The following is a 24069-nucleotide window of genomic DNA, read 5'->3' on the forward strand; positions in this document are numbered from 1 at the left end:
TCTTTACCTTTAAAAAATTGAGTATTGATCTTATTTTCCTTTTTTTTTTTTAAATTTGTTGGCTGCATCATGTGGGATCTTGATTCCCCGAACAGGGATTGAGCCCACATCCCCCTGCAGTGGAAGCACAGAGTCTTAACTACTGGACTGCTAGGGAAGCCCCTTGATCTTATTTTCCTTTAATTTTTAGGAACTAATTGTGTATTTGTGAGATGTTATATATGCATTTTCCTACATTTCCTTTTGTTTTTTTTACTTTGTTGATGCTTTTTGCCATGGGTACTTTAAAAAAAAAAAAACTTACGTAATACAATTTATCCATATGTATTTCTTCTAGATTTTGAGCAGTAGCTGAAAGCTTTTCCACCCACCCCCTGCCCCCAAATCAGGTTATGAAGGTATTCACTCCTGTTTTCTTCTAGTGCTTTATATTGTTTCATTTTACATTTTAATCTGTCATCCATTTGGAGTTAATTATGGTGTGTAATATGAAGTATGGGTCCAATTTTGTTTTTCTAAATGACTATCCAGTAGTTTTTATTTTTTTAATCTAATAGTTTTTAATACTAATGATTAAATTGCCCATCTTTCCTTCTTATACTGAGTACCATCTACTTTGGAGAAATGTCTGTTTGGGTTCTTTGCCCTTTTTTTTAACTGGATTTATTATTATTTTTTTTGCTGTTATATGAGTTCTTTATGTAATTTGGATATTTACCCCTTACCAGGTATATGATTTAAGATAGCACGTTTATCATATACTAGATTTCAGTGTATTCTTGAGTCTATTTCTGGATTTATTTATTCTCTTGGTCTCTTTGTTCATGTACCAGTATCACATCATTTATCTAGAGGCTGTTGGTGAATCCCATAAATTCTGATATATTGTGTTTCCATGTTTGTTTGTCTCAGGAAATTTTTTTAATTTCTCACTTAATTTCTTGTTTGATCAGTTTGATATTTAAGATGATCTCCGTGTCACGTGAAAACTGGAAAATTTTCTTGTTCACTTCTACATTATGTATAATAGTGCCAAGCACCAATTTTTAGGTACCTTATTATAAATGATTATCTTTTACAGTTCTTTATATCCTGTTAAGCAGTTTGAAGAATACCCTTGATGATTGACCTGCAAATGCTTTTTCAGAAATTAAAATAGAACATGTATCCTGTTTTGCTTTAAGCCACATACCCCCTCAGGGAATTCCCAGTTGCTTAGAATCATACTTGTAGAATGCTTGAAGTCTGTCTTTTTCATTGTGTAGATGAGAAAGTGAAGACTTAAGAGGATATGAAATGACCTGCTTAAACACCGCCCACCGCCCCACCCCCCAACAAGTTTTCTTGTGGCTATGGGCAACAGTCAGGTTTATCTACATCTGGTAGACTGATTCTTACATCTCAGTAACACTCTTTGAAGATATTTCAACTCCTCATTCAATTTCTTGTTACAGGTTTTATTCTGATTTTGTATTTCTTCTTTAGTTAGTTTTGGTAATTGCTCTTTATCCAGCAGTTTGAACATTTTGTCTAAATTGTTTAATTTCTTGGCATAAAGCTGTTTATAGTATTTCCTTATAATCCTTTAAATTTCTGTAGGGGTGGAAATGATGTTCCTACTGTTTTTTTATCTTGATACTTCGTGGATCTTTTGTCCCTCTCCTTCCTCTCCATACACCTGTTTTAACATCGATCTTTTTAAAAGAAACAAGCTGGCTTTATTGACCTTTTTCCCTCTTCTATTTTTCTGTTTTACATTTCATTGATTTCCATGCTAAGCTTTATCATTTCCTTCTCTTTGATTGCTTTGGATTTAGTTTGCTCTTTTCCTAATTCCTTAAGGTAGAAGATTAGGTTGTTGATTTGAGATCTTCTGTAATACAGATATTTAATAAAGCTGCAGATACCTTTCTAAACACTGCTTTAGCTGCATCCTGTAGGTTTTTATATTTTGTGTTTTCGTATTCTTTTAGTTCAGAATACTTCTTCCTGCCTTCTGTAGTTCTTTGAGCCATGGATTATTTCTCACATGGGGATTATTTCTCACATGGACATTTTTTGCATTTTATTCTGTTGTTTTAATTCTGATTTAATTCTCTTGGAGTAAAGCATTTTCTATGATTTCACTCGTTTTAAATTCATTGATTTGTGGGCTGGCTTATGAGGTATCTTGGAAAATATTTGTGTGCTTGAAAAAATGTATTTTGCTGTTGTTGGTTGGAGTGTTCTATAAATGTCATTTAAGTCAAATTGGTTGATATTGTTGTTCAATGGTGTATCTTCGGTTGTTTTCTAATTGTATCGTATTGTTCAATGCTGTATCTTTGTTTTCTCTGTAGTTGTATCAGTTAACAGTGTGGTCTTCAACTACTATTACTGTGTTGTCTGTTTCTCCTTTTTGTTAGTTTTTGTATCATATATTTTGGGATTCTCTTGTTAGGTGTGTATGTGTATAATAGTTAAATCTTCCTGATGGCTAACTTTGTTATCATTATGAAACTTTCCCCTTTGTCTCTCTGTTTTCCTTATTCTGAAGTCTACTTTGTCTCATGTTAATATATCTATTCCAACTTTCTTTGGATTAGTGTTTCCATGGTTTTTAAGAAAATTCATTCTTTTAAACCTGTTTGTGCCTTTGAATCTAAACTGTCTCTTGTAGACAGCACAGGTGTGGTTAAATCTTTTATCCAGTCTGTGAGACTTGACCATCAGAGTATCTGACCTAGCCCACACATGTAATGTGATTACTGATAGAGTTGGATTTACACCGGCCTCTGTGCTCTTGGTTTTCTGTATCAGATGTCCTTTTTGTTTCTCTCTTCCTCTTCTACCATCTTCTTCTGTGTTAAATGGAAAAATAAAGTTACACTATTTAAATTTCCCTACTCCTCCCTTTCTTCCACCTTCCCTTCCTCCCTGCATACCTATATCCATTGGAGTTTTTTCCTTAGTCTTCTTTAAAGTAATACTCATTTAATTCCATCAAAATATAGAAACTTTGCTCCAATATATCTTCATTTACCCCTTTCCTTTGTTCATTATTGTCAGAAATATTACAAGTTCACATAACTCAATACTGTTTTATACTTACTATTTTATGCAATCTTTTGCTTTTAAGTGAGTTTTTAAAGTCAAATTAGAAAGTATATAGTCTTTCTTGTTCATTTACCTTTGTATCTATCTTTTCTTTATATGGATTTGAAATACAGCCTGATATTAATTTACTTTCAATCAGCAGGACTTTTAGTATTGCTTATAAGGCAGATCTGCTAGCAACAAATTCAGCCTTTGTTTACCTGTAAATGTCTGGTTCATCTTCAGCTTTGAAGGGTGTTTTGCTGGGTATAGATTCTTGGTTGATAGTTTGTTTCTTTCAGCACTTCCAATATGCTATCCTAATGCCTTTTGGTTTCCAGTATTTCTAGTGAGAAGTTATCTGGTAATTGTATTGTTCCCTTAAATGGGATAAGTTGTTTTTTTCTTGTTGCTTTCCCAGAACATAATACATTCTCTTTGTTTAATGTCAGCAGTTTGACTGTGATGCATCTGGGTATCATGATGCTCTGGATCTTCGATGAATATTTTTCACCATATTTGGGGGAGTTTTCAGTTGTTTTTTCTGCCGCCTCCTCTTTTTGAGACTCTTGTCACTACTGGGAGGCTTGCTTGAACACTACTCTCTGAAGTGAAAGTGAAGTGCAAGTTGCTCAGTCATGTCTGACTCTTTGTGACCCCATGGACTATACAGTCCATGGAATTCTCCAGGCCAGAATACTGGAGTGGGTAGCCTTTCCCTTCTTAAGGAGATCTTCCCAACCTAGGGATTGAACCCAGGTCTCCTGCATTACAGGCAAATTCTTTACTAGCTGAGCCACAAGGGAAGCCCACTGAGGCTTTTCCTATTTTCATTACTTTCTGTCTTGTTCTTTAAATTCAAATTCAAGTTCATTGACTCTTTCTCCTCTTGCATCTACTGTTGAGCTCCTCTAGGAAATTTTTCACTATAGTCATTGTGTGTGTGTGTGAGAGAGAGAGAGAGACGTATACACCCTGCTATATTTACTTATTTTTGGCTATGCTGGGTCTTTATTGCTGCATGCAGGCTTTCTCTAGTTGCAGAGAGTGAGGACTGCTCTCTGGTTGTGGTGCATAGGTTTCTCACCGTGGTGGCTTCCCTTGCTGTGGATCATGGGCTCTAGGCACACAGGCTTCTTTAATTGCAGCACTTGGGCTTAGTAGTTGCAAGTTGCTGGCCTTAGGGCACGTGGGCTTCAGTAGTTGTGGCACAGGAGCTCATTAGCTGTGGCTTGCAGGCTCTGGAATCTTCCCGGACCAAGGATCAAACCTGTGTCCCCTGCATTGGCAGGTGGATTCTTATCCGCCATGCCACCAGAGAAGTCCCAGTCATACTTTTTTTTCTTTGGACAGGAAAAAAAAGACCTTTATTCCCCTATTTTCAAACAGATGGTTGCTAGTATAACATTTATGAGTTTTGGCAGATATAGTTTCCCAATTACTTTCATATAGTAACACAACTTGTATTATGCATTAACCACGAAAACAAGACGTTTTAACCTTTTCCCAAGTACATGAATGAATCCATCCATACTTCTTTCTTTCCAGCAATTTCTACACATGTTCATTAGTTTTTCTTCCTCTTTCCTCCTCCCCAGTTACTTTTGGATCTACTGTCTATACAGGAATTAATAATAGAGAAGGACGACAGTGATCTGTTTTATTCTTGGACTTCGGTTAAATCATTTCCTTAGGAGATACTTCATTTTAGAACTAGCTGAACATGTTTTACTCCAGGAATACAAAAGAAACCTAAAAGAAACTTTTTTCAATGAAGTATATAAAATAAGCATTAGCTCTTTTTTTATTTAAAGAATTTTGGGAAATAAAAGGTCGAAAAAACAGTGGAAAAAATAAGAGTAATTATATTTTATGGTTCATTCAGCAATACGTTTTAATTAAAGAATTTCATTCTCTTAACTGATGTTCTATATTTGATGAATCATTTTTATTAATGAATCATTGTCATTTTTCCCACTAATTCTTTAAATGTGGTTTCCTTCAGTTTTTTTTTTTCCCTTTAGTTCGTAACTCATTATTTGATAGAGTGCCCCTCAGTCTGGATTTGATGTATACGTAAATTATTAATGTGTCTCTTTGTGTGTATTTTCTTTTAAGGTTAATGATGTTGGGATTTCATTTGCTTCTAGTTAGATGAGTTTAATTGGAATGTGGCACTTGATAATCACAAGCCCTATTTTGCTGTCTGACAGATAGGTTCCTTTTGTTGATGGGACTGCTATTTGTTTTCAGTAAGCAGCTACCCTGTCACAATCAAACTTACTGGTGTTCTAATAACGACTAAAGGTTACATATATGCAAATTTGAATTCCTTGGCCACGCGTAATATTTTTTTAGCCTGTGATGAATCTTTTAGTTATAGTTTCTATACACAGACTTTTTCAGCTACCACTAATTTAATATTTCATTAAATTCCTTTTGGCATTACTAAAAGTTAGCTGCTTGCAGGAACGGAAATCTTTGCAAGTAACCTAAGAAAAGGAGATACAGGTGAATCTCATGGGAATAAGGTTTAGAGGTACAACCCAGAGACACAGGCACACTTCTGTTAGGACGCTTTTCTCTGTCTCTGTGTGTGTGTTTGGGTCTGCCGTACATTTTGTGTGCTCTCATTTGTGCATATCTCTCTTCTATTCCTTTCTGTTTATCATGATTATCTGGTTGCATTTGTGCATAATGGCCAGTGACTTCTGAATCCACATAACCAGTTACATCCCTATTGTCCATGCTCACCTAAATGATGCAGCCTCTGTGTGCCAATTTCAGATTCCCAGGAGGAAAATTCTGACGTACCCATTCTGGTCCAGTTAGATTTGGCAGAATACAGTCATCCCTTTCTATAAATTCTGTAGAGGGCAATTTTTAAAAGGTGGATGTGAGCCAAGACTGGTCTTAGGAGTACAACTTTTAGAGTGAGTTTGGTGCGTGTGTGCTGAGTCATTTCAGTCATGTCTGACTTCGTGACCGTATGGACTGTAGCCCACCAGGCTCCTCTGTCCATGAGTTTCTCCAGGCAAGAATACTGGAGTGGGTTGCCGTGCCCTCCAAGGGATCTTCCCGACGCAGGGATTGAACCGTCATCCTGCATTGTCTCCTGCATTGGCAGGCAGGTTCTTTACTGCTAGCGCCACCTATAGTAAATCCCAAATGTTTTTGGAAACCTGATATTTTCTTTTGCTGAGGAAAGTCTGTGTAGAAAGCCATCTCTGAAACAGTGGTCAGAACAGAATTAAACCTTATATACAGATATGTTGTTTTTAATCATTTCATTTGGAAATACTTTGTGCATAAAAACAGAAACATGCACGTAAAATATGAAAACTGTTCTGTGTACCTTGTCTATATATTAACAATGGCTAGTCTTAAACACCAAAAGGCTTCTGGTTAAATATTCTGGAACTTGAAAGTTGAATGATGAGAATTCAGTGTTAGCATATTTAGGGGCCCAGTGAGCATTTACCTTTGAAATCCTCCCAAGTGGAGCCACCTGAGAAGAAAAAGTGGATCAGGCAAATAAAGACACAAGTAAATTTTATCTCATCGCTGAGAAAAAGTTGTGTTGGAGGTTGTTGCTTTTATCTGCAGTAATGTCAGGTTTCCTGTATGTATTCTCTGTCCCCTACATTTAGATCTTGGAACTGCCCACTGAGGGAAGGAGTGTGTCTGCAGAGCTTGTCCCTGGTATTATTGCCTCATTCGTTCCTGTGCCTTCATTCTTTCTGTTCTGCTCCTTGCCTCTGGGTGGCATACTATATGATAAAGGTCATATATCCCACTTAAGGTCACAAGCTTCTCGTGAGGTCTGGCTAAAGATTGGCCATTTGTCTGAGTCACGGATGCTGAGTGTTACCAAAAACGTAAGATTGATGGGAGCACTCTGTAGTCAATTTCGCTGGCATTCTGTTGGGAAAGTTTGCATCTACTGGTTATCATTAGTTGTTACTATTAAATTTTGGTAAAAGGCTAGTGGGGTGCTTTGAATTAGTTTCCAGGGCCTTCTGATTGCCTGCGTCTTGCATTCTAGTCTTGGTTTTGTTGAAGGCTTGGGCTTCCCTAGTGGTTCAGACAGTAAAGAATCTGCCTTCAATGCAGGAGACCTGGGTTCGATCCTTGAGTCGCAAAGATCCCCTGGAGGAGGAAATGGCAACCCACTCCAGTATTCTTGCCTGGAGAATTCCATGGACAGAGGAGCCTGGCAGGCTATAGTCCATGGGTTGCAAAGAGTTGGACATGACTGAGTGACTAACACACTTGTGAGCTGCACATGGTATGACTTTCAAACGTGCCTGATTTGATTTTCTAGCATTTCAGCTCCCCAGGACAGCTATATTAGGGTCTTCATGGGACCATCTGTTCTTGAATGTTTCCCCTTGTTTTGGACCCATGCCTAATGAAATCCTGTTTCTCTGGATTCTTGTGGGGGTAGTGTATGGTCCACCTCTACTTGGCATATCTCTGCCTCTTTCATTCTTAAATTTTAGAAATAGCTGATTCTGATCCTAATCTTAAATGTGTAGGGCCCAAAAATACATATATTTTTTGTGTGGTTCTCTAACCTCCATCAGGACCCAGAAGTTGAGTCTTCTGCAGTGAGTAGGGGACATCCTCAAGATCCTGTGGCTACTGGTATTCCTAATGCAGTGCTGCTGCTTTGTTACTAAGTTGATTGCCTGGCCAGTGGTTCTTCCTTCATGTGACCCTGAACTTTGAGTGCTAGTACCCTGTTTTTGGATTAAGCTAGGGTAGTCAAAGCTATGGTTTTTTCAGTAGTCATGTATGGATGTGAGAGTTGGACTATAAAGAAAGCTGAGTGCTGAAGAATTGATGCTTTTGAACTGTGGTGTTGGAGAAGACTCTTGAGAGTCCTTTGGACTGCAAGGAGATCCAACCAGTCCATCCTAAAGGAAATTAGTCTTGAATACTCACTGGAAGGACTGATGCTGAAGCTGAAACTCCAATACTTTGCCCACCTGATGTGAAGAACTGACTCATTTGAAAAGACCCTGATGCTGGGAAAGATTGAAGGCAGGAGGAGAAGGGGGCGACAATGGATGAGATGGTTGGATGGCATCACTGACTCAGTGGACATGGGTTTGGGTGGACTCCAGGAGCTGGTGATGGACAGGGAGGCCTGATGTGCTGCGGTTCATGGGGTCTCAAAGAGTTGGACACGACTGAGCGACTGAACTGAACTGCCCTTTTGACAGATATGGTATAAGATATTTTCCTAGGGCAAAAACACATTCATGCCCTGAATATATAGCCATCCTGTTTAGACCACAGGTCCTTGGAATTGTTTCAGGAGTGGTGTTTTATCTGAGGACAAATCCCCAGGGTGGTGTGGTGTTACCTGCTCTGGTGAAGTCTTTTTTTTTTTAGCTTTTTTATTTTTACTTTACTGCTACTGCTAAGTCACTTCAGTCGTATCTGACTCTGTGCGACCCCATCCCTGGGATTCTCCAGGCAAGAACACTGGAGTGGGTGGTGAAGTCTTTTGCACTGAGAAGTCATGTAGATTGGTGGTCTGCCTAGATTTGGATGTTGAGTCAGCCAGTCTTGTACCAAGTTTTAAGGCTCCCAGTAACTGACAAATTAGACTCTAGTTCTTCATTCTACTGCTATGCACCTGTGAGGCCTGTACCACATGTCTGTTCTCTCTTCCATGGGTTTAGGTTAACTCAATAGCTATAATACTGTATTTCTTTCAAGATACCGTCTATTTTTAAATGCATCCCAATACCAGAGATACAACTTCTCCCCCTCAGTTTTATTGAGAAATAATTGACATAGTCACTGTATAAATTTAAGGTGTACAGTGTCATGGTTTAATTTACATTTGCAGGCATACCCTCTTTTATTGTGCTTTGCTTTACTGTGCTTCACAGATACCATATGTTTTACAAATTAAAGGTGTTTTAGAATTAGCAATAAGAAATTTTAAAACTAAGGTGTATACATTTTCTTTCTTTTTGGTTATAACTATAGTATAGTGTATATATTAACTTTTATGTGCACTGGGAAACCATAACATTTGTGTGACTCACTTCTTGTGATACTGGCTTTGTTTCTGTGGTCTGGAAACAATTCTGTGATATCTCTGATATTTACCAAAGCGAGGTAGGCGTGTATGGTGAAATGATTACCACAGTAAGTTTAGTTAGCTTCCATCATCTCATATGGAGACATTAAACTTATGTTTGGAGATCAGTGAAATGTAGTTGTAAGGTTAGCACTAGGGATTAAAAGATGGAAGTGCTCTCTAGCACTTGGCAGGGTCTAAGCTGGTGCCCCAGCTTCAGTGGTTTTGCTTGTATGTGTTGTGACATGGATTCACTCCACAATCTTGCTGGCCTAGGTCATGACCAAATTCAGTTGGCTCTTTCCAGTGTACTGCTTCCCTTCTAATATACTTAATTCTCAAGGATGGCATTGCCACCATCTTATCCAGTAAGATCATAAAATATTTTTGTTCAGCTCTGGGCTTCCCTCATGGCTCAATGGTAGAGAATCTGCCTGCCAATGCAGGAGACGCGGGTTCGATCCCTGGGTCAGGAAGATCCCCTGAAGGAGGGAATGGCTACCCACTTCGGTATTCTTGCCTGGAGAATCCCAGGAACAGAGACTGGCGGGGCTAGAGTCCGTGGGGTTGCAAGAGTTGACATGACTTAGCGACTAAACAACAACTCCCCCTTTCTCTCCTGCTTCCAGCAACTTGCTTAATTCCTGATCATACTTTTATGATGTGGATTTTGGCAGGTGTCGTCAGCCTGCTTGGTATGGTTTTGGTGTCTTCATTGATCTTTGGAATATTGTGTATGAATCCTGGAAGCTTTGCTACAGAACTGTCCATGTCCATTTGTCTGTTTTCCTGTGTGAAGTCAATTCTGTTTAAGCATGTGTCTTTAATGTTAATGCCCAAAAGCCATTCACTAAATGTAAATCTTTAAAGTCCTGTTAAATACTCCATTTTGCTAACTTCTCTGGGTATACCTTTATTCTCAGGGCAGTTGAGGTGTATTTTGTTGTCTGCTAGCAAATGTAAGATTCTTCCCTCTCCCTTTTTTCTAAGGTGAAATTGATCATCATTTTAATTTTTATTGTTTATTGCTTTTAGCTGCACTGGATCTTTGTTGACCTCGTAGGCTTAGTTGCCCTGAGGCATGGGATCTTAGTTCCCCAACCAGGGATTGAATGCACATCCCCTGCATTGGAAGGCAGACTCTTAACCACTGGACTGCCAGGGAAGTTCCTAAGTTTCTGATAAGTACTGTTCATCAGAAGTTTCCAGGCTGCAGAGACAGGGCATGGTCCTTTATTTCATCCATCACTGTCTTATGAGGTGTACTCTATTATTTATAGTTTGTAGAGGCTCACCTGGGCACTCCCATCTGTATGTCCAGGCCAGTTGAAGCCAGATAGCTATAAACTTTGATTTCATGTGAATCCATTTCTGGGCTTCCTAGAGCTTTAATTGTATTGGATGGATATACAAGCCGTGGATTTTACCTAATATCTGTAAGTTACTGGTCTTTTTAACTACTTAGCTAATCTCTAGTGATCTTAATTTAACCAGATCCCTAAAACTAAGTTTAAAAGAATCCCCTCAAATCTAAACAGTATTTGCTTCCCCTGCCTCACATTAAAATCGTCTTCTTTATTTTTTATATAAATTAAAAGAATATTTATTTATAAAGTACTTGGTTGTTGTGGGTCTTCTTCGCTGCCTGGGCTTTCTCTAGTTGTGATGAGCTGGGGCTACTCATCTCTGGCGTGCGGGCCTCTCATTGTGGTGGCTTTTCTTGTGGCCCACAGGCTCTAGGCGTGTGGGCTTTAGTTGCCCATGGCATGTGGAATCTTCCTGGACCAGGGATTGAACCTGTGTCCCCTGCATTGGCAGATTCTTACCCACTATTCCACCAGGGAAGTCCGGCTCTTTTATTTTTAAACAAATCTAAAAAAAAACCCAACCAAACACAGACTTATTTGGCTGCATTGGGTCTTAGTTTTAGCATGTGTGATTTAGTTCCCTGACCAAGGATTGAATCTGGGCTCCTTCATCAGGAGTGTGGCGTGTTATCCACTGGACCACCAGGAAAGTCCCATAAACCTGCTTCTTAATGTTAATCTCCTTGTGGCTCCCTTAGTCTAAACTCAAATTTTCTCAAAGCCTTCATTCTCAGAAGTGGTAGCTTCGTCATTTAAGTTGCTGTATCAAAAGTGAAGTCCCATGGGCCATGATGGTCAGTCATTGTCTTAAATACAAGCTGCCCACTGTGACCTGGCAGAGTACCAAGACTGACCTCAAGAGAGTACCAGAACCCTAATTCTAGGCCCTCCTTTCTTCAAAGAATCCTTTGACCTGTTTTCCCTCCCACCAGAGTTGCATGTTACCTTATTCTGAGTCTTAAACAGGACTAGTGACAGCTGCTGATTTCTCTTCAGAATTTAGTACTCAGTGCTCAGTCTTGTCCAACTCTTTGCAACCCTGTGGGCTGAAGCCTGCCAGGCTTCTCCGTCCATGGAGTTCTCCAGGCAAGAATACTGGAGTGGGCTACCATTTCCTCCTTCAGGGAAACTTCCCAACACAGGGATTGAACCCACGTCTCTTGAGTCTCCCGCACTGGCAGGCAGATTCTTTACCACTAGTGCCACCTGGAAAGTCGAGTACTTTAGTAGTTGGCAACTCTTCATGGCTTTGCAATTTGGACAGACCCAGTTGTTAGCGCTCAAAGAGTGCCTGTTTTCACTTGAGTATTCCCAAATCCTTAAATATCTATCAGTCTCATTTTTCTGGCTTTTTTATTCACCTTGGATGTTGCCCTTAAATTTCTCTTGGGGTTGTGTGTTGGGAGGTGCTGGAATCTGATTGCTTTACAGTTTGTTATTCAGAGTACTAGGCATGGCCTCATGCCTAAATTTTCTGATATATTCATCTAAATTTAACCTTGTGTTTTTATCCTAAATGGCATTGAACGATGTTCTAATTCTGCATGAGGCCTCAGTGGACTAGATTATTTTTCCTGAGCTTCTTCATTTGCCCATGTTATAAACCGCTATGATCTGAGCTTAACTGAATGGGTGAGCCCTGAAGTCTGAAAGGGCCTAATTAGCACAACTTAATGACTTCCAAAGTTATGTGTAAGAAAGTGGTGAAAAGAAAGTAAGTTCTTGAAAATCCTAGTTTAATAATGTATAGTACTTGTATTTTTTCAGTATTTTGATTTTAATTATAGAAAGATATGAAAGGTAAAAGGCACGAGATACAGCTTTGGCTAAAAAATACTTATTTTCTTGACTCCAAAGTAAATTAACTCTTTTGTTTTCTCTTTTTTAAATAGGGTTACACATCGTTTTGGAATGACTGTATATCATCTGGATTACGTGGCTGTATGTTGATTGAATTAGCATTGAGAGGAAGGCTACAGCTAGAGGCTTGTGGAATGAGACGTAAGAGTCTGTTAACAAGAAAGGTAAGAGGGGGCCTATATATATAACATAGCCTTTTTGAATAATGTGCTGCCTAAAGATAAAGAATATTTCTACTAATTTCTATTTTATTGAAGTATAGTTGATTTACACTATGCTAATTTCTGCTATATAGTGAAGTAATTCAGTTATATGTATACATACATACATTTTTTTTTTTTTAAGTTGGAAGTTAAGTTTTATTGAGGACCTTACTGAAGACTGTAGCTCAGGAGACAGTCTCTTGGATAGGTCTGAGGAACTGGTCCTGTACATTCTTTTTTATATTCTTTTCCATTGTGGCTTATCACAGGATATTGAATAAGTTTGCTGTATTATACAGTAGAACCATGATGTTTTACTAATAGCTTTCAGAAGTTAAATTGATTTTAAAGTTAAATCTTTATTGAATCATGTTTCCATATCTTTTTTTTTTTTTTGCATCTTTGATTTTTTGGTTCTTTGTACATAATGAGTAATGTAATTCATTGTTAGGATCATTGGCCGTTGCATCCTGCATATTCAAAAAGACTCCCAAACTTTATTTGCTATTCCTGAAAACCATGATTTGGAAGACTTGACATACTACTCAAAAGGGATAACTGTGCAAATTAACTATCCATAGGCAATTGATCTTTTTGCCAGAATACAAATACTTTTCAGATCTCCTCCTCTCCATTGTTAAGGTCTGTGTTACTACAGGTATTATTGACTAGTTTCTAGAATTTTTAACTTTCATTTCAGCCTAAAATATTCAAGGCCATTTCTCTTCGTCTGTCATTGTTTCTTGGGGGATGTAGGGTGTTTCAAAACCATTTTTTCCATAATGCATTGTGTTATGATGAAATCCAAAATGTTTTAGGGTGAAAACTGAACATTTTTGATTGATATACCAGACAATAATAATCCTATGGGAAAGAAAAGAATATATTTTTGAAAATTAGACACACAGTAGACACGGTATAGCAGAAAATACTCCTCATGGAGTATTAAAATTAAATCCAGTCATTTAAAGTAGAGTCAAATGAACTTGCATGAGATTAGTTTTGAAATTACTGTTTTAGATATTTGTCATAAAGCAGAATATAATTTTTATTTCCATTTTACTGTGCAACCGTAGATTTATGGGGGACAGAAACCTTAGGAATTTTTAAGTATCAGTGAAATATATACATTAATTACTAGTAGTAATAGAAATCACAAGTAATTTTACATTAATTTTACATTAATGTTATGGATCCCAGACCTAAGAAAAAATATCCAACTATACCCAGTTTATTGTAATCCTGACACCTGTCTCAAAATGATGGGCATGTGGTGTGTTGAGACCAGATGGCAGTCGATTTCAGGAGTTAATGGAAAGTAAGAAGTGGTGGCATGACCACAGCATATAGACATACAGCTTTTTATCCCAGGGCTTTTTATTTTTTCTTATTCTCACACCCTACTATAAGCATGGCCCAGAATAGCACTCTCCAGTCAAACTCTCTGTGATAATGAAAGTGTTCTTTATCTGCTCTGTCCAGTATGGTGGCCACTAGCCACATGTCTGTGAACTAGACACTTGAAATCTGGCTCATGCAAATTGAGACATGTTGTAAATAAAAACACACTGGCTGTTTGAAGACTTACTGTGGAAAAATAAGAATGTGAAATAATCACATGTCAGTATTTTGGCTATGGTGGGTTAAATCAAATATGTTAAAATTAATTGTACTTATTTTTCTTTTTAAATGTAACTACTAAAAAATTTAAAAATAGATTTGTGGCTTGTATTTCTGGCTCTAATTATATTTCCATTGGGTCATGTTGTCTCTGAAATAGATTCTGTATTTTCTTTAACCTTTTATAGCTCATTATTGACCAGAGACATATTAATACATTAGTCTTTTGTACCTGAACGTTACTGACTAGAGATGTTTCAGTATTCACTTACACATCAAATCGCTTGCCACAGGGGTCAGTTTTTGCCAAAATCCCCCAGTCAGTAGTATGCTAAGATTGATCAAAGAGGAAAGGACATGCTGTCAATGCCAAGTTTTCAAGAAGACTCCCATTTTAAAAATAGTGTTGTTAAATTTCATAATATTTTAATAGTTAACAAAGTATCAATAATATAACAAATTAAGCTTTGATATTACAGAATTTCAGCTAGAGATTTGTTTACCCAAGAGTGCTATGGAAGGCTTTAAAAAAACTAAAGCAGTGTAGTGTTTTCTTCTGTCATCCCCTACTTCTGGATTTTTCTACTCTTTTGCACCACACAGCAGGTAGGATCTTAGTTTCCTGACCAGGGGTGGAACACATGTCCCCTGCATTGGAAGCACAGAGTCTTAACTACTGGACCACTAGGGAAGTCCCTGGATTGTTCTGTTCTTCAAGTGGATTTTATATCCATCTTAGCTTAATGTTTTGTAGTATTTAAAATTTTTATGTAATCAAACCTATTGGTATTTTCAGGGTTTCTGCTGGTTGTCACAGTTTTAAGAAAACTTTCTCATTCTCTCAACTATATTTCATATTTAAATCTACCTTTTATTGTGGTATAAACTCTGAGGAGCCAAGTCTTACTTTTTACCTCTAATTTATTAGCCAGTTGTTTTAGTAATGTCTATTGAAAAATTAATTGCTCCAGTAATGTGAAATGTCACCTTTATTATATACCAAATTCTGATATGTAATTGAGTCTGTTTCTGTAACTAATACATGTTTGAAAAATGAATTTCTGTATCAGATAGCCCAAGGTTTAGCAGTGAAGGGAATTGCAATGAGTATAAACTCTTCTACCATTTTGCTTTACTCATTAAGGCACATTTTCATTTATGTTGTATTTTCATTTATGATTGTGGCTAATCTGGTAAGGTTAAATATTGGATTTCCTTAATATGGAATTAATTTAAAATCTGAACTTTGATAACTGCATGAACACTTGGAGTTTTAAACATGGTGAAATGTTTACATAATTTTTTTTTATCTAAAGAGATCAAATAGATCATGTAATTCTTACTGATTACATTGTAGGTGATTTGTAAGTCAGATGCTCCAACAGGGGATGTTCTTCTTGATGAAGCTCTGAAGCATGTTAAGGAGACTCAGCCTCCAGAAACGGTCCAGAACTGGATTGAATTACTTAGCGGTAAGCTTCTGTGTGTAAGTTGAAAATTGAATTCTTGGAAAGATTTTTGTAAAAATTTAAAATCCTATTGAAAGGAACTTGGACAAAATAGCCACAAATTTGTTTAGTGGTAGGCAAACTTGAGAGCAGATTAGTTACTAAATGGGGAAAACGGTGGTTTTTAAAATTTCATCACCTTTAACGAGACAGCAGGTGTGACTGAGATTATGTATACTTCCTTAGAGCTCCTGTCATTCTTTGTCAAAATTATTTCATGCTATCTTATTCTGGATAGGCTAGGTTAAGCTGTGGAAACAAACAACCCTAAAACCAGTGGCTTAAAACAGAAGCTCATTTTTCACTCATACTGTAAATCAGTCACAGACCACTTCATTTTCACTTTGGCAGCCAGGCAGATGGAGCTGCCACCGTCTGGAGTATTGTCAGTCACTAGTGTAAAGAGAAGAAAGGTATAAAGATCACCTGGGCTCTTAAATTTTTGCTCAGAAGTGCTGTGTGGTTCAGGCTGCATTGGTCAGAGAAAGTCACACTGCCTCCCCTAACTATAAGGAGACAGGAAGTGCAGCCATAGAAAGGAACAGCTCCCTGTTGATAGCACTGATGACTGCATTTATTTTAAAGCTGCTTGTATATTTGTCTAACCTGCTAGATAGTGAACTCCTTCAGGATAGGACCTGAGTTACCTTGCTCTTGCTCTCTACTATTATATAAAACATAGCTTCTATGTATATTTATGCTCATTTCATTTCATGTCCAAATATATTACTATTTAGAGTACCTTTCAAAAACATTTGGAGGTTATCAGAGATTAGTAATTAACATGATGTCATTTTTCTCACTTATCAATGGAATTTCTACAGTAATAGTTTTATTATGAAGTTGTCTTTGTATCAGTAAAGGATTATTTTGCATGTTTTTTGAAACATAAATATACATATTCCAAACCTAGCTGATAGAGCAATAAATGAGTACTTTACACTTCTGGCATAGTTCATTCTTCCTTCTTTTTGGTAAAGAACATAAATTTTCACAAGGTTGTCCTGGTAATTTTGAGAGGTTTTTTTGGCCCACACTATGGGAGAAGGAAATGGCAATCCACTCCAGTATTCTTGCCTGGAGAATCCCATGGACAGAGGAGCCTGGCAGGCTACAGTCCAAGGGGTCGCAAGAGTCAGACATGACTTAGTGACTAAACCTCCTCCTCCTGGTAGATCTGTTGATAAATTTTCTCTTTACCTCATTGGGTAAGAGAAATGTTAATGTGGCCCTTTTTCTTTCTTTGTGCTTGTGATGTTGGTGTGGTGTTCAATTCCAGTTTTTTTATTGTAGGAAATCTTAAATTAAAATTACTTTACCCATGTGATGAAAGTTTGTTTAGTTAAAACTAGGTATTTACTCAGCATGTACCAAGACTGTCACAGTGCTCAGAACACTGTCAGCCCTCTTTACATGAGCCTTCCACCTGTTTGGCAAACCATAGCTATTTACAGAGGCTCAGTGAGGGTATGAATAATTAAATCTATGTGTTAAAAATTAGCAAATATGATTTTTTAGATGAAAATAGAAGTGCTAATAACTTCTAACTGTACCCCGACAGATTATTTCTGCGTTCTCTGGAGATCATTGGCCTAAGCAGTCTTTGTGTCCTGCTTGTGTTGTACTGCCATTGTTGCCCCATTACTACCTCTGGTGTGCAAATTAGAATTTGTAATTAGATTCTCAACTGACCAAAAAGCATTTCTTAAAGTTGTCATTAGCTTTTTTGGGAAGTAAGAGTGCTAAAGTTCTTTTTATGGTATATAGTGTGTTTTGCCTTAAGTCAGTGTTTTTGATATCCACTTTGGTGCAGCTTAGCACTGTGGAGGTGTTTCCAGACGCTCCCTCCATCAGTGATCTCTTTATCTTACATTGTATGTGCTAATGTCACATGGGGATTTGGTTCAATAATATATCTTAGACCACCAGATTTCCTTTGATAGTTTATATACTTGTAATGTGTACATGCTATGTAGGGAGTATGACTTGCAAAGAGTTTAATCTTACCATTTCAGGTGGCTATATACTTCTTAAACTTTACATGTTAATGTAGCAGTTTATGCATGTAGCTTATCCAGTACTCAGTTTCTATGATAATTGAACATGGTTTTCAACTTGAGCTGGTATGCACTCTATCTGATTCAGGAGTGAAAGGAGGGCAGAAGTCTATAACTTTTTCTCAAAAGTAGTAAATATAATTAAGACTTCGTGAAACAGTATCCATGTAAGTTAGGAACTTGTGTAAACCAGAAAGATAATACTTAGAAAGTGCCTTTAAAACAACATCCTGTGAAGTTTAGTACGGCCATTAATGCCAAAATACTGTTACCTATGGTACTTTGGTTGCATGTTCCTGATGTACAATAAGAATGATTAGTAATTTTAGCGTAAAAGAAAGGAATCTGGAGTAGGAGAAAGAGGGAAAAAGCACATTTCTTTTAAATTAAGAAAATACCTTCTTCCGATCTAGTTAAAGTACTGATAGTTCAGTTCAGTTCAGTTGCTCAGTCGTGTCCGACTCTTTGCGACCCCGTGAACTGCAGCACGCCAGGCCTCCCTGTCCATCACCAACTCCCGGAGTCCACCCACACCCATGTCCATTGAGTCGATGATGCCATCCAACCATCTCATCCTCTGTTGTCCCCTTCTGCTCCTGCCCTCAATCTTTCCCAGCATCAGGGTCTTTTCCAATGAGTCAGCTCTTTGCATCAGGTGGGCAAAGTATTGGGGTTTCAGCTTCAGCATCAGTCCTTCCAATGAACACCCAGGACTGATCTCCTTTAGGATGGATTGGTTGGATCTCCTTGCAGTCCAAAGGACTCTCAAGAGTCCTCTCCAACACCACAGTTCAAAAGCATCAATTCTTCAGTGCTCTGCTCTCTTTATAGTCCAACTCTCACATCCATACATGACCACTGGAAAAACCATAGCCTTAACTAGACAGACCTTTGTTGGCAAAGTAATGTCTCTGCTTTTTAATATGCTGTCTAGGTTGGGCTTTCCTTCCAAGGAGTAAGTGTCTTTTAATTTCATGGCTGCAGTCACCATCTGCAGTGATTTTGGAGCCCAGAAAAATAGAGTCAGCCACTGTTTCCACTGTTGCCTCATCTATTTGCCATGAAGTGATGGGACTGGATGCCATGATCTTAGTTTTCTGAATGTTGAGCTTTAAGCCAACTTTTTCACTCTCCTCTTTCACTTTCATCAAGAGGCTCTTTAGTTCTTCTTCACTTTCGGCCGTAAGTGCATTACCCCAGAGAAAACAATTCCTTGGGAGCTTTAGTAGTTGGAGGAAGTGGAACTTGGTTTGGGCCTTTGAAGGGCAAAAATGAGACAGAAGAAAGTGTTCCTGTTCAGAGGGATAAGAAGAGGGCATGGTAAAAATTGGTAGGCCTGTCCTTACACAGCTAGGTCTTTTCTTGTTTCTGGGTTTTCAAAACCATGTATTGTACTGTATTGTTGAGGAATACATATGCATAGGGAGTCAGATTGTATGTAAAGAAAAAAGAATGATTAACTTATGTTGGTCTGATGGTTACCTCTGAGGCGGAGAAGACACAAGAAAAGCATGTAAAGTCCTGATGTATAATAGGAATGACTTGTAATTTCAGCATAAAGAAAGGAATCTGGAGTAAAGCTTTCTTCTTTACCTGGGGTGGGAGGTTGAATATCCAAGAGTTCATCTTACTGTTATTTGTGGTGTACATACTGTTGTTCATTCAGTTGTGTCTGACTCTTTGAAGCCCCATGAACTGCAGCACACCAGGCTTGCTTGTCCTTCACTGTCTCCTGGAGTTTGTTCAAACTCATGCACATTGATTCAGTGATGCCATCCAACCATCTCATCCTCTGTTGGCCCCTTCTCCTGCCCTCAGTCTTTCCCAGCATCGGGGTCTTTTCAAATGAGATGGCTTTTCGCATCAGGTGACCAAAGTATTGGAGCTTCAGCATCAGTCCTTCCAGTGAATATTCAGGACTGATTTCCTTTAGAATTGACTGGTTTGATCTCCTTGCAACCCAAGGGACTCTTCAAGAGTCTTCCCCAGCACCACAGTTCGAAAGCATCAGTTCTTTGGTGCTCAGCGGTGTACTTATATGCCTGTTAAAACTACCAATTTTTAGACATTACTTATATATCTTGTTACTTAAAAATTAATAAATATATATGTTGGAGGCAAAGACTAAAAAGTTTATTTAAAGACTACTGTTTTGAGAATAGTTTTTTTTGCTTTCTGAAGTCTTAAACATGTAATTGATCAATTTGGTCACAAGATGTCACTGGAGTGCCAAATTTATGAACACAGCTGCTTTTTTTGATAATATATCAAGGAAGATGGAAGGTTTTTTTTTTTTTTTTAAAGATGGAAGTTTTTTATAGTGAAATTATTTAGGTGCCTGCCAGTGTATCCTTTTCACTGAAGTAATTGTTGGGCAGTGGAATATAAGTAACGTTTCAAAGAACTGTATAAACTTACCAGTTTCCTTCTTTAAAAAAATAAACTATAACATTTAAAATATGTTTATATAACTTAAAAGTCTTTTCACATAGTAAATAATTTAGGATGAATGACGATACAGATCATAGTAACATCTTTTAATCTAGAATTTTGAATGGTATTCATTCATCGGGGTTTTGTTACAGTGCATTTAAAAGATATTCAACATCTGCTTAGAATGAAGCAGCTAAATCTTTAGTGGACAGTATAGGTTAAACCTTTGGGCTGCCCTGGTGGCTCAGACTGTAAAGAATCCACTTGCAATGTGGGAGACCTGGGTTCAATCCCAGAGTTGGGAAGATCTCCTAGGAGGATGGTCATGGCAGTGCAGTCCAGTATTCTTGCTTGGAGAATTCCCGTGGACAGAGAAGCCTGGTGGGCTACAGCCTGTGCGGTCACAGAGAGTTGGACACGACTGAGCGACTAAGCACGCACAGCATACATGGGTTAATAAACCTCTACTGTATCTTCTCTTCACTTATCCAACTCGCCTCCTCTCATCCCAGTTTATACTGTTGTCTTAAGCATGTTAATTTCAGGGGTAACTTTATTCTTTGTATTTAGCTTAATTTAGTTATCTGAAAATAAAAGGCAGAATTGTAAATCAACTAAAACAAAAATTAAAAAATAAAATTGAACAAAAGGCCCAGTAGAGTAAAAGAGAAATGTCAGGATGCCAAGACACTTTGACCACTCAGTTATTTTATTGTGCCTTTTTTGGAGTACTCAAAGTAGTGTTAAACAACATTTACATGTTACCTATACTCGTTCAGCTTTCTGCTTATGGAATTTCATTTTAAGAACATATCTAAGGAGATCTGAATAACATTTTTGTTGGCGTGAACACACAAGATTTGCCCTTTTCTAGGGAATTGCTTCAAAAGATGATGTCTGAGTCCTTTTTTTTTTTTTTTTTTTTTTTTTACTTCCTCTGAGGCAGAAATGATTGCTGGTGAGAAGGTCCAGTCATAAATGGAACACATTATTTTAGGCTCTTTTCTTTTTTAGTAGCAACACTAAACTAAGCTGACATATTTTAGATTTGAGAAGTCTGTCACATGAACTTTGTAAGCACTACTTGTTCTATTGGTTGCAATGTAAGATTTAATTGTGGATAAGAGGTGGATAAACTTTTTTAGCATGACTTCTGTACCATAGACAGTATGTTATAAACAGCTAATACCCATTTATTTCCAATGAGAGGAAAAAAGTCACTGTATACCAACATTGGAGGGATTCTTTTTTTTAGGTCTGCAAAGACAAAATCTGTGAGTTTCTCAGAATAATCTTAAAAATCTCCCCCACCCCCCATTATTTGAGAATAGATGGCCAAGATGTTTTCTGAGACCTCAAATACCCTCCTGATTGACTAGTGAGTTGGCAGGGAATAGTACTTCTTTGATAACTGACAGATTATTATAATAAGTATAGTTAATTACCCTTAGATTTGAACTATAGTTTTTTATGGGCTTTTGTAAATTTGGCTGTTGATCATATTATGTTTAATAGTTTAAATTTCCAAAAGTCATGTAAGAATGTCAGAAAACACAGCCTAGCCAACTCTTGCCTAGTGTCTTAGGCTGCCTACCACGTGCCAGTGACATAAGGAAACAAAACGAAACCCAGACTCTCTGGTGAAAGGTAGAGCAGGCAAGCAGTTATTTATCAGCGAGAACAGTGGGTTGGCACAACAGTGAAAAAAATGAATACCATGACTAACTAATGTGTGCCCGCTAACATCAAACTCAGGTAACTTCTTATTCCTCTGGGCTCTTGGTTCATATTGTTTTTATGGCCTTATTTACATCTTACCCTAGCCAGTACTGTTAGTTTATATTATGAATCTTTTTCCCTTCACTAGATTTAAAATTTCTAGAGTTAGAAGTATGTCTTATTAATACTGCATCCTCAGTACCTCATATGATTTTTCCTATATGCTGGCACTAGTAGCTTTAGTTGCCTTTATTAATAGGATAAATTCTAAGTGCCAAAGTGCTGGTTCTTGCACACAGGTAAATAATAGCTAATGTTTATTGAGAACTTATCTTGTGCCAGTCTTTATTCTAATAACTTGATATAGCTTTAACTTACTTAATCTTCATAATAACCCTTATGAGCTGGAAAGAGTTCTTTTCGTTGCTTTACATAGTAGATACAGTGGAATAGAGAAGTTTTGCCCAGGGTTGCACACTGAGGAGATGACTAAATTGGAATTTAGATCCAAATAGTCTGGCTCCAGAACTTGCTCTTACAACCTTTTTATTGTGCTGTAGTGCTTCATCAAGTTGCTGTTCATGGTTTCTCTTTTTTGATTTTGTTAATGATTTTTTAACATTAAATGTAGGTGTGGATTAATTTAATACCAAAATTGAAAACAAGTAGAATTTCATTTATTATTGAGTTATATTTTTCTTTTGTACTGTTAAGTTTTAAAATCTAATAGGGCCCCAGATATATTTCAGCTCTTTTCATTTTTGAAGTTATCAAGAAAATTGAATGCAGTGATTATTTTTCTTTTTGTGGAAGCTGATTTGCCATGTTTTTTTATTTGAAAAGTTTGTTTTCTCTCTCTCTGTATTTTTCTTTGTGTCCCAGCCTTGCGATCCCAGTTCCCCAACCAGAGATTGAATCTGCATCCCCTTGCAGTGGAAGTATGGAGTCTTAACCATTGGTCCACCAGGGAACTTAACTCCCTGGTTGACTGTTTCTGTTGATTCCCCCTGACCCATTAGCTTTGGGTCGCAAAACTGCTTCTTCACAAGACTAGTAGTTTTTGTTAGATGCTGGACGTTGACTGCCATTTTGTTGTGTGCTGAATTTTGTTTGTCTTTAAAGACCGTTGAAATTTGTTTCGCTAGGCAGTTACTTGTGGATCAGTTTGTTCGTAAGCTTTGTTAGGCTGGGTCTGGAATAGCCTTTACTGAAGGCCTGGTTTAGCCGTTAATACGAAGATGTGATGCTTTTGGAATTCTTTCTAAATGTCCTGGGTGTTCAGTGAGACCTTTCCATTTAAGTCAGTTGGCACTCAGATTTTTCCCAGCCCTCTGTGAACTCTCGGTATTGTTCACCTTACAGCCTTGTGGTAGTGCCCCTGGCGCCCTCCAGCCCCCCCACCTTATTTTTACCTTTGTGGACTTTGTCATCTTAACCCCTGTGCCTTCGTTTTTCATCACACCTAAGTGAAAACACCATGTGGGTTTCTAGAGCTCTTACGCTGCATAGTCCCCTCTTTCCCAGGACTGCCTTGCATATTCCAGTTGTCTTAGCTTCCTCCAACTCGGATCTCTGCCTTTTTAACAGTGTGACTCCTTTGCTCTGCTTGAGATCTGCTCTCCTGCCTGAGATGTGCCTTTAGGTGGCAGGCTTGGGCAGTCGTAGGCTCAGGTTTCTCTCAAAAGATAAAAAGGTAAGTCCAAGATTGATTACTTAGTCATAGCCTAACACTTCTTTAGTGTTAAGTCATAGCAAAATGACTTGGAACACTAATATGGAGCTTTCTGTGACGATGGAAATGTTCTCTTTCTGTGCTGTCCATTCAGTAGCCTCTTGCCCCACTTGGCTAATGAGTACTTGAAACTGGCTAATAGCACTTGAAAGTGGCTAGGGCAGCTGAGGAGCAGAGTTGTTTTCCCTCTTTATTTATTTATTTGGCTGTGTGGCTTGCAGGATATTAGCTCTCCAATCAGGGATCAAACCTGGGCCCCCTGCAGTGGAAGGACGGAGTCCTAACCTTCGGACCGCAAGGGAATTCTGAATTTTTAAATTAGTTTAAATATAATAGCTGTGTAAACTAGGGTGGCCAAAAGATTCGTTTTTTTTTTCCTATATGCTGGCACTAGT

General features: G+C 37.9%; 1 protein-coding gene across 1 annotated transcript in view; it reads left to right on the plus strand.

Moving 5' to 3' along the window:
* Positions 1-24069, plus strand: part of GOLPH3 (golgi phosphoprotein 3) — a 48104-nt gene that overhangs the window by 19988 nt on the left and 4047 nt on the right. The window contains exons 2-3 of the mRNA XM_043887479.1: positions 12435-12566; positions 15583-15697. Coding sequence (XP_043743414.1) covers positions 12435-12566; positions 15583-15697 — 247 coding nt within the window. The remainder of the gene's footprint in view (positions 1-12434; positions 12567-15582; positions 15698-24069) is intronic.

This window comes from Cervus elaphus, chromosome 25, assembly GCF_910594005.1.
Source record: "Cervus elaphus chromosome 25, mCerEla1.1, whole genome shotgun sequence".
In the NCBI taxonomy this organism is placed as follows: Eukaryota; Metazoa; Chordata; class Mammalia; order Artiodactyla; family Cervidae; genus Cervus; species Cervus elaphus.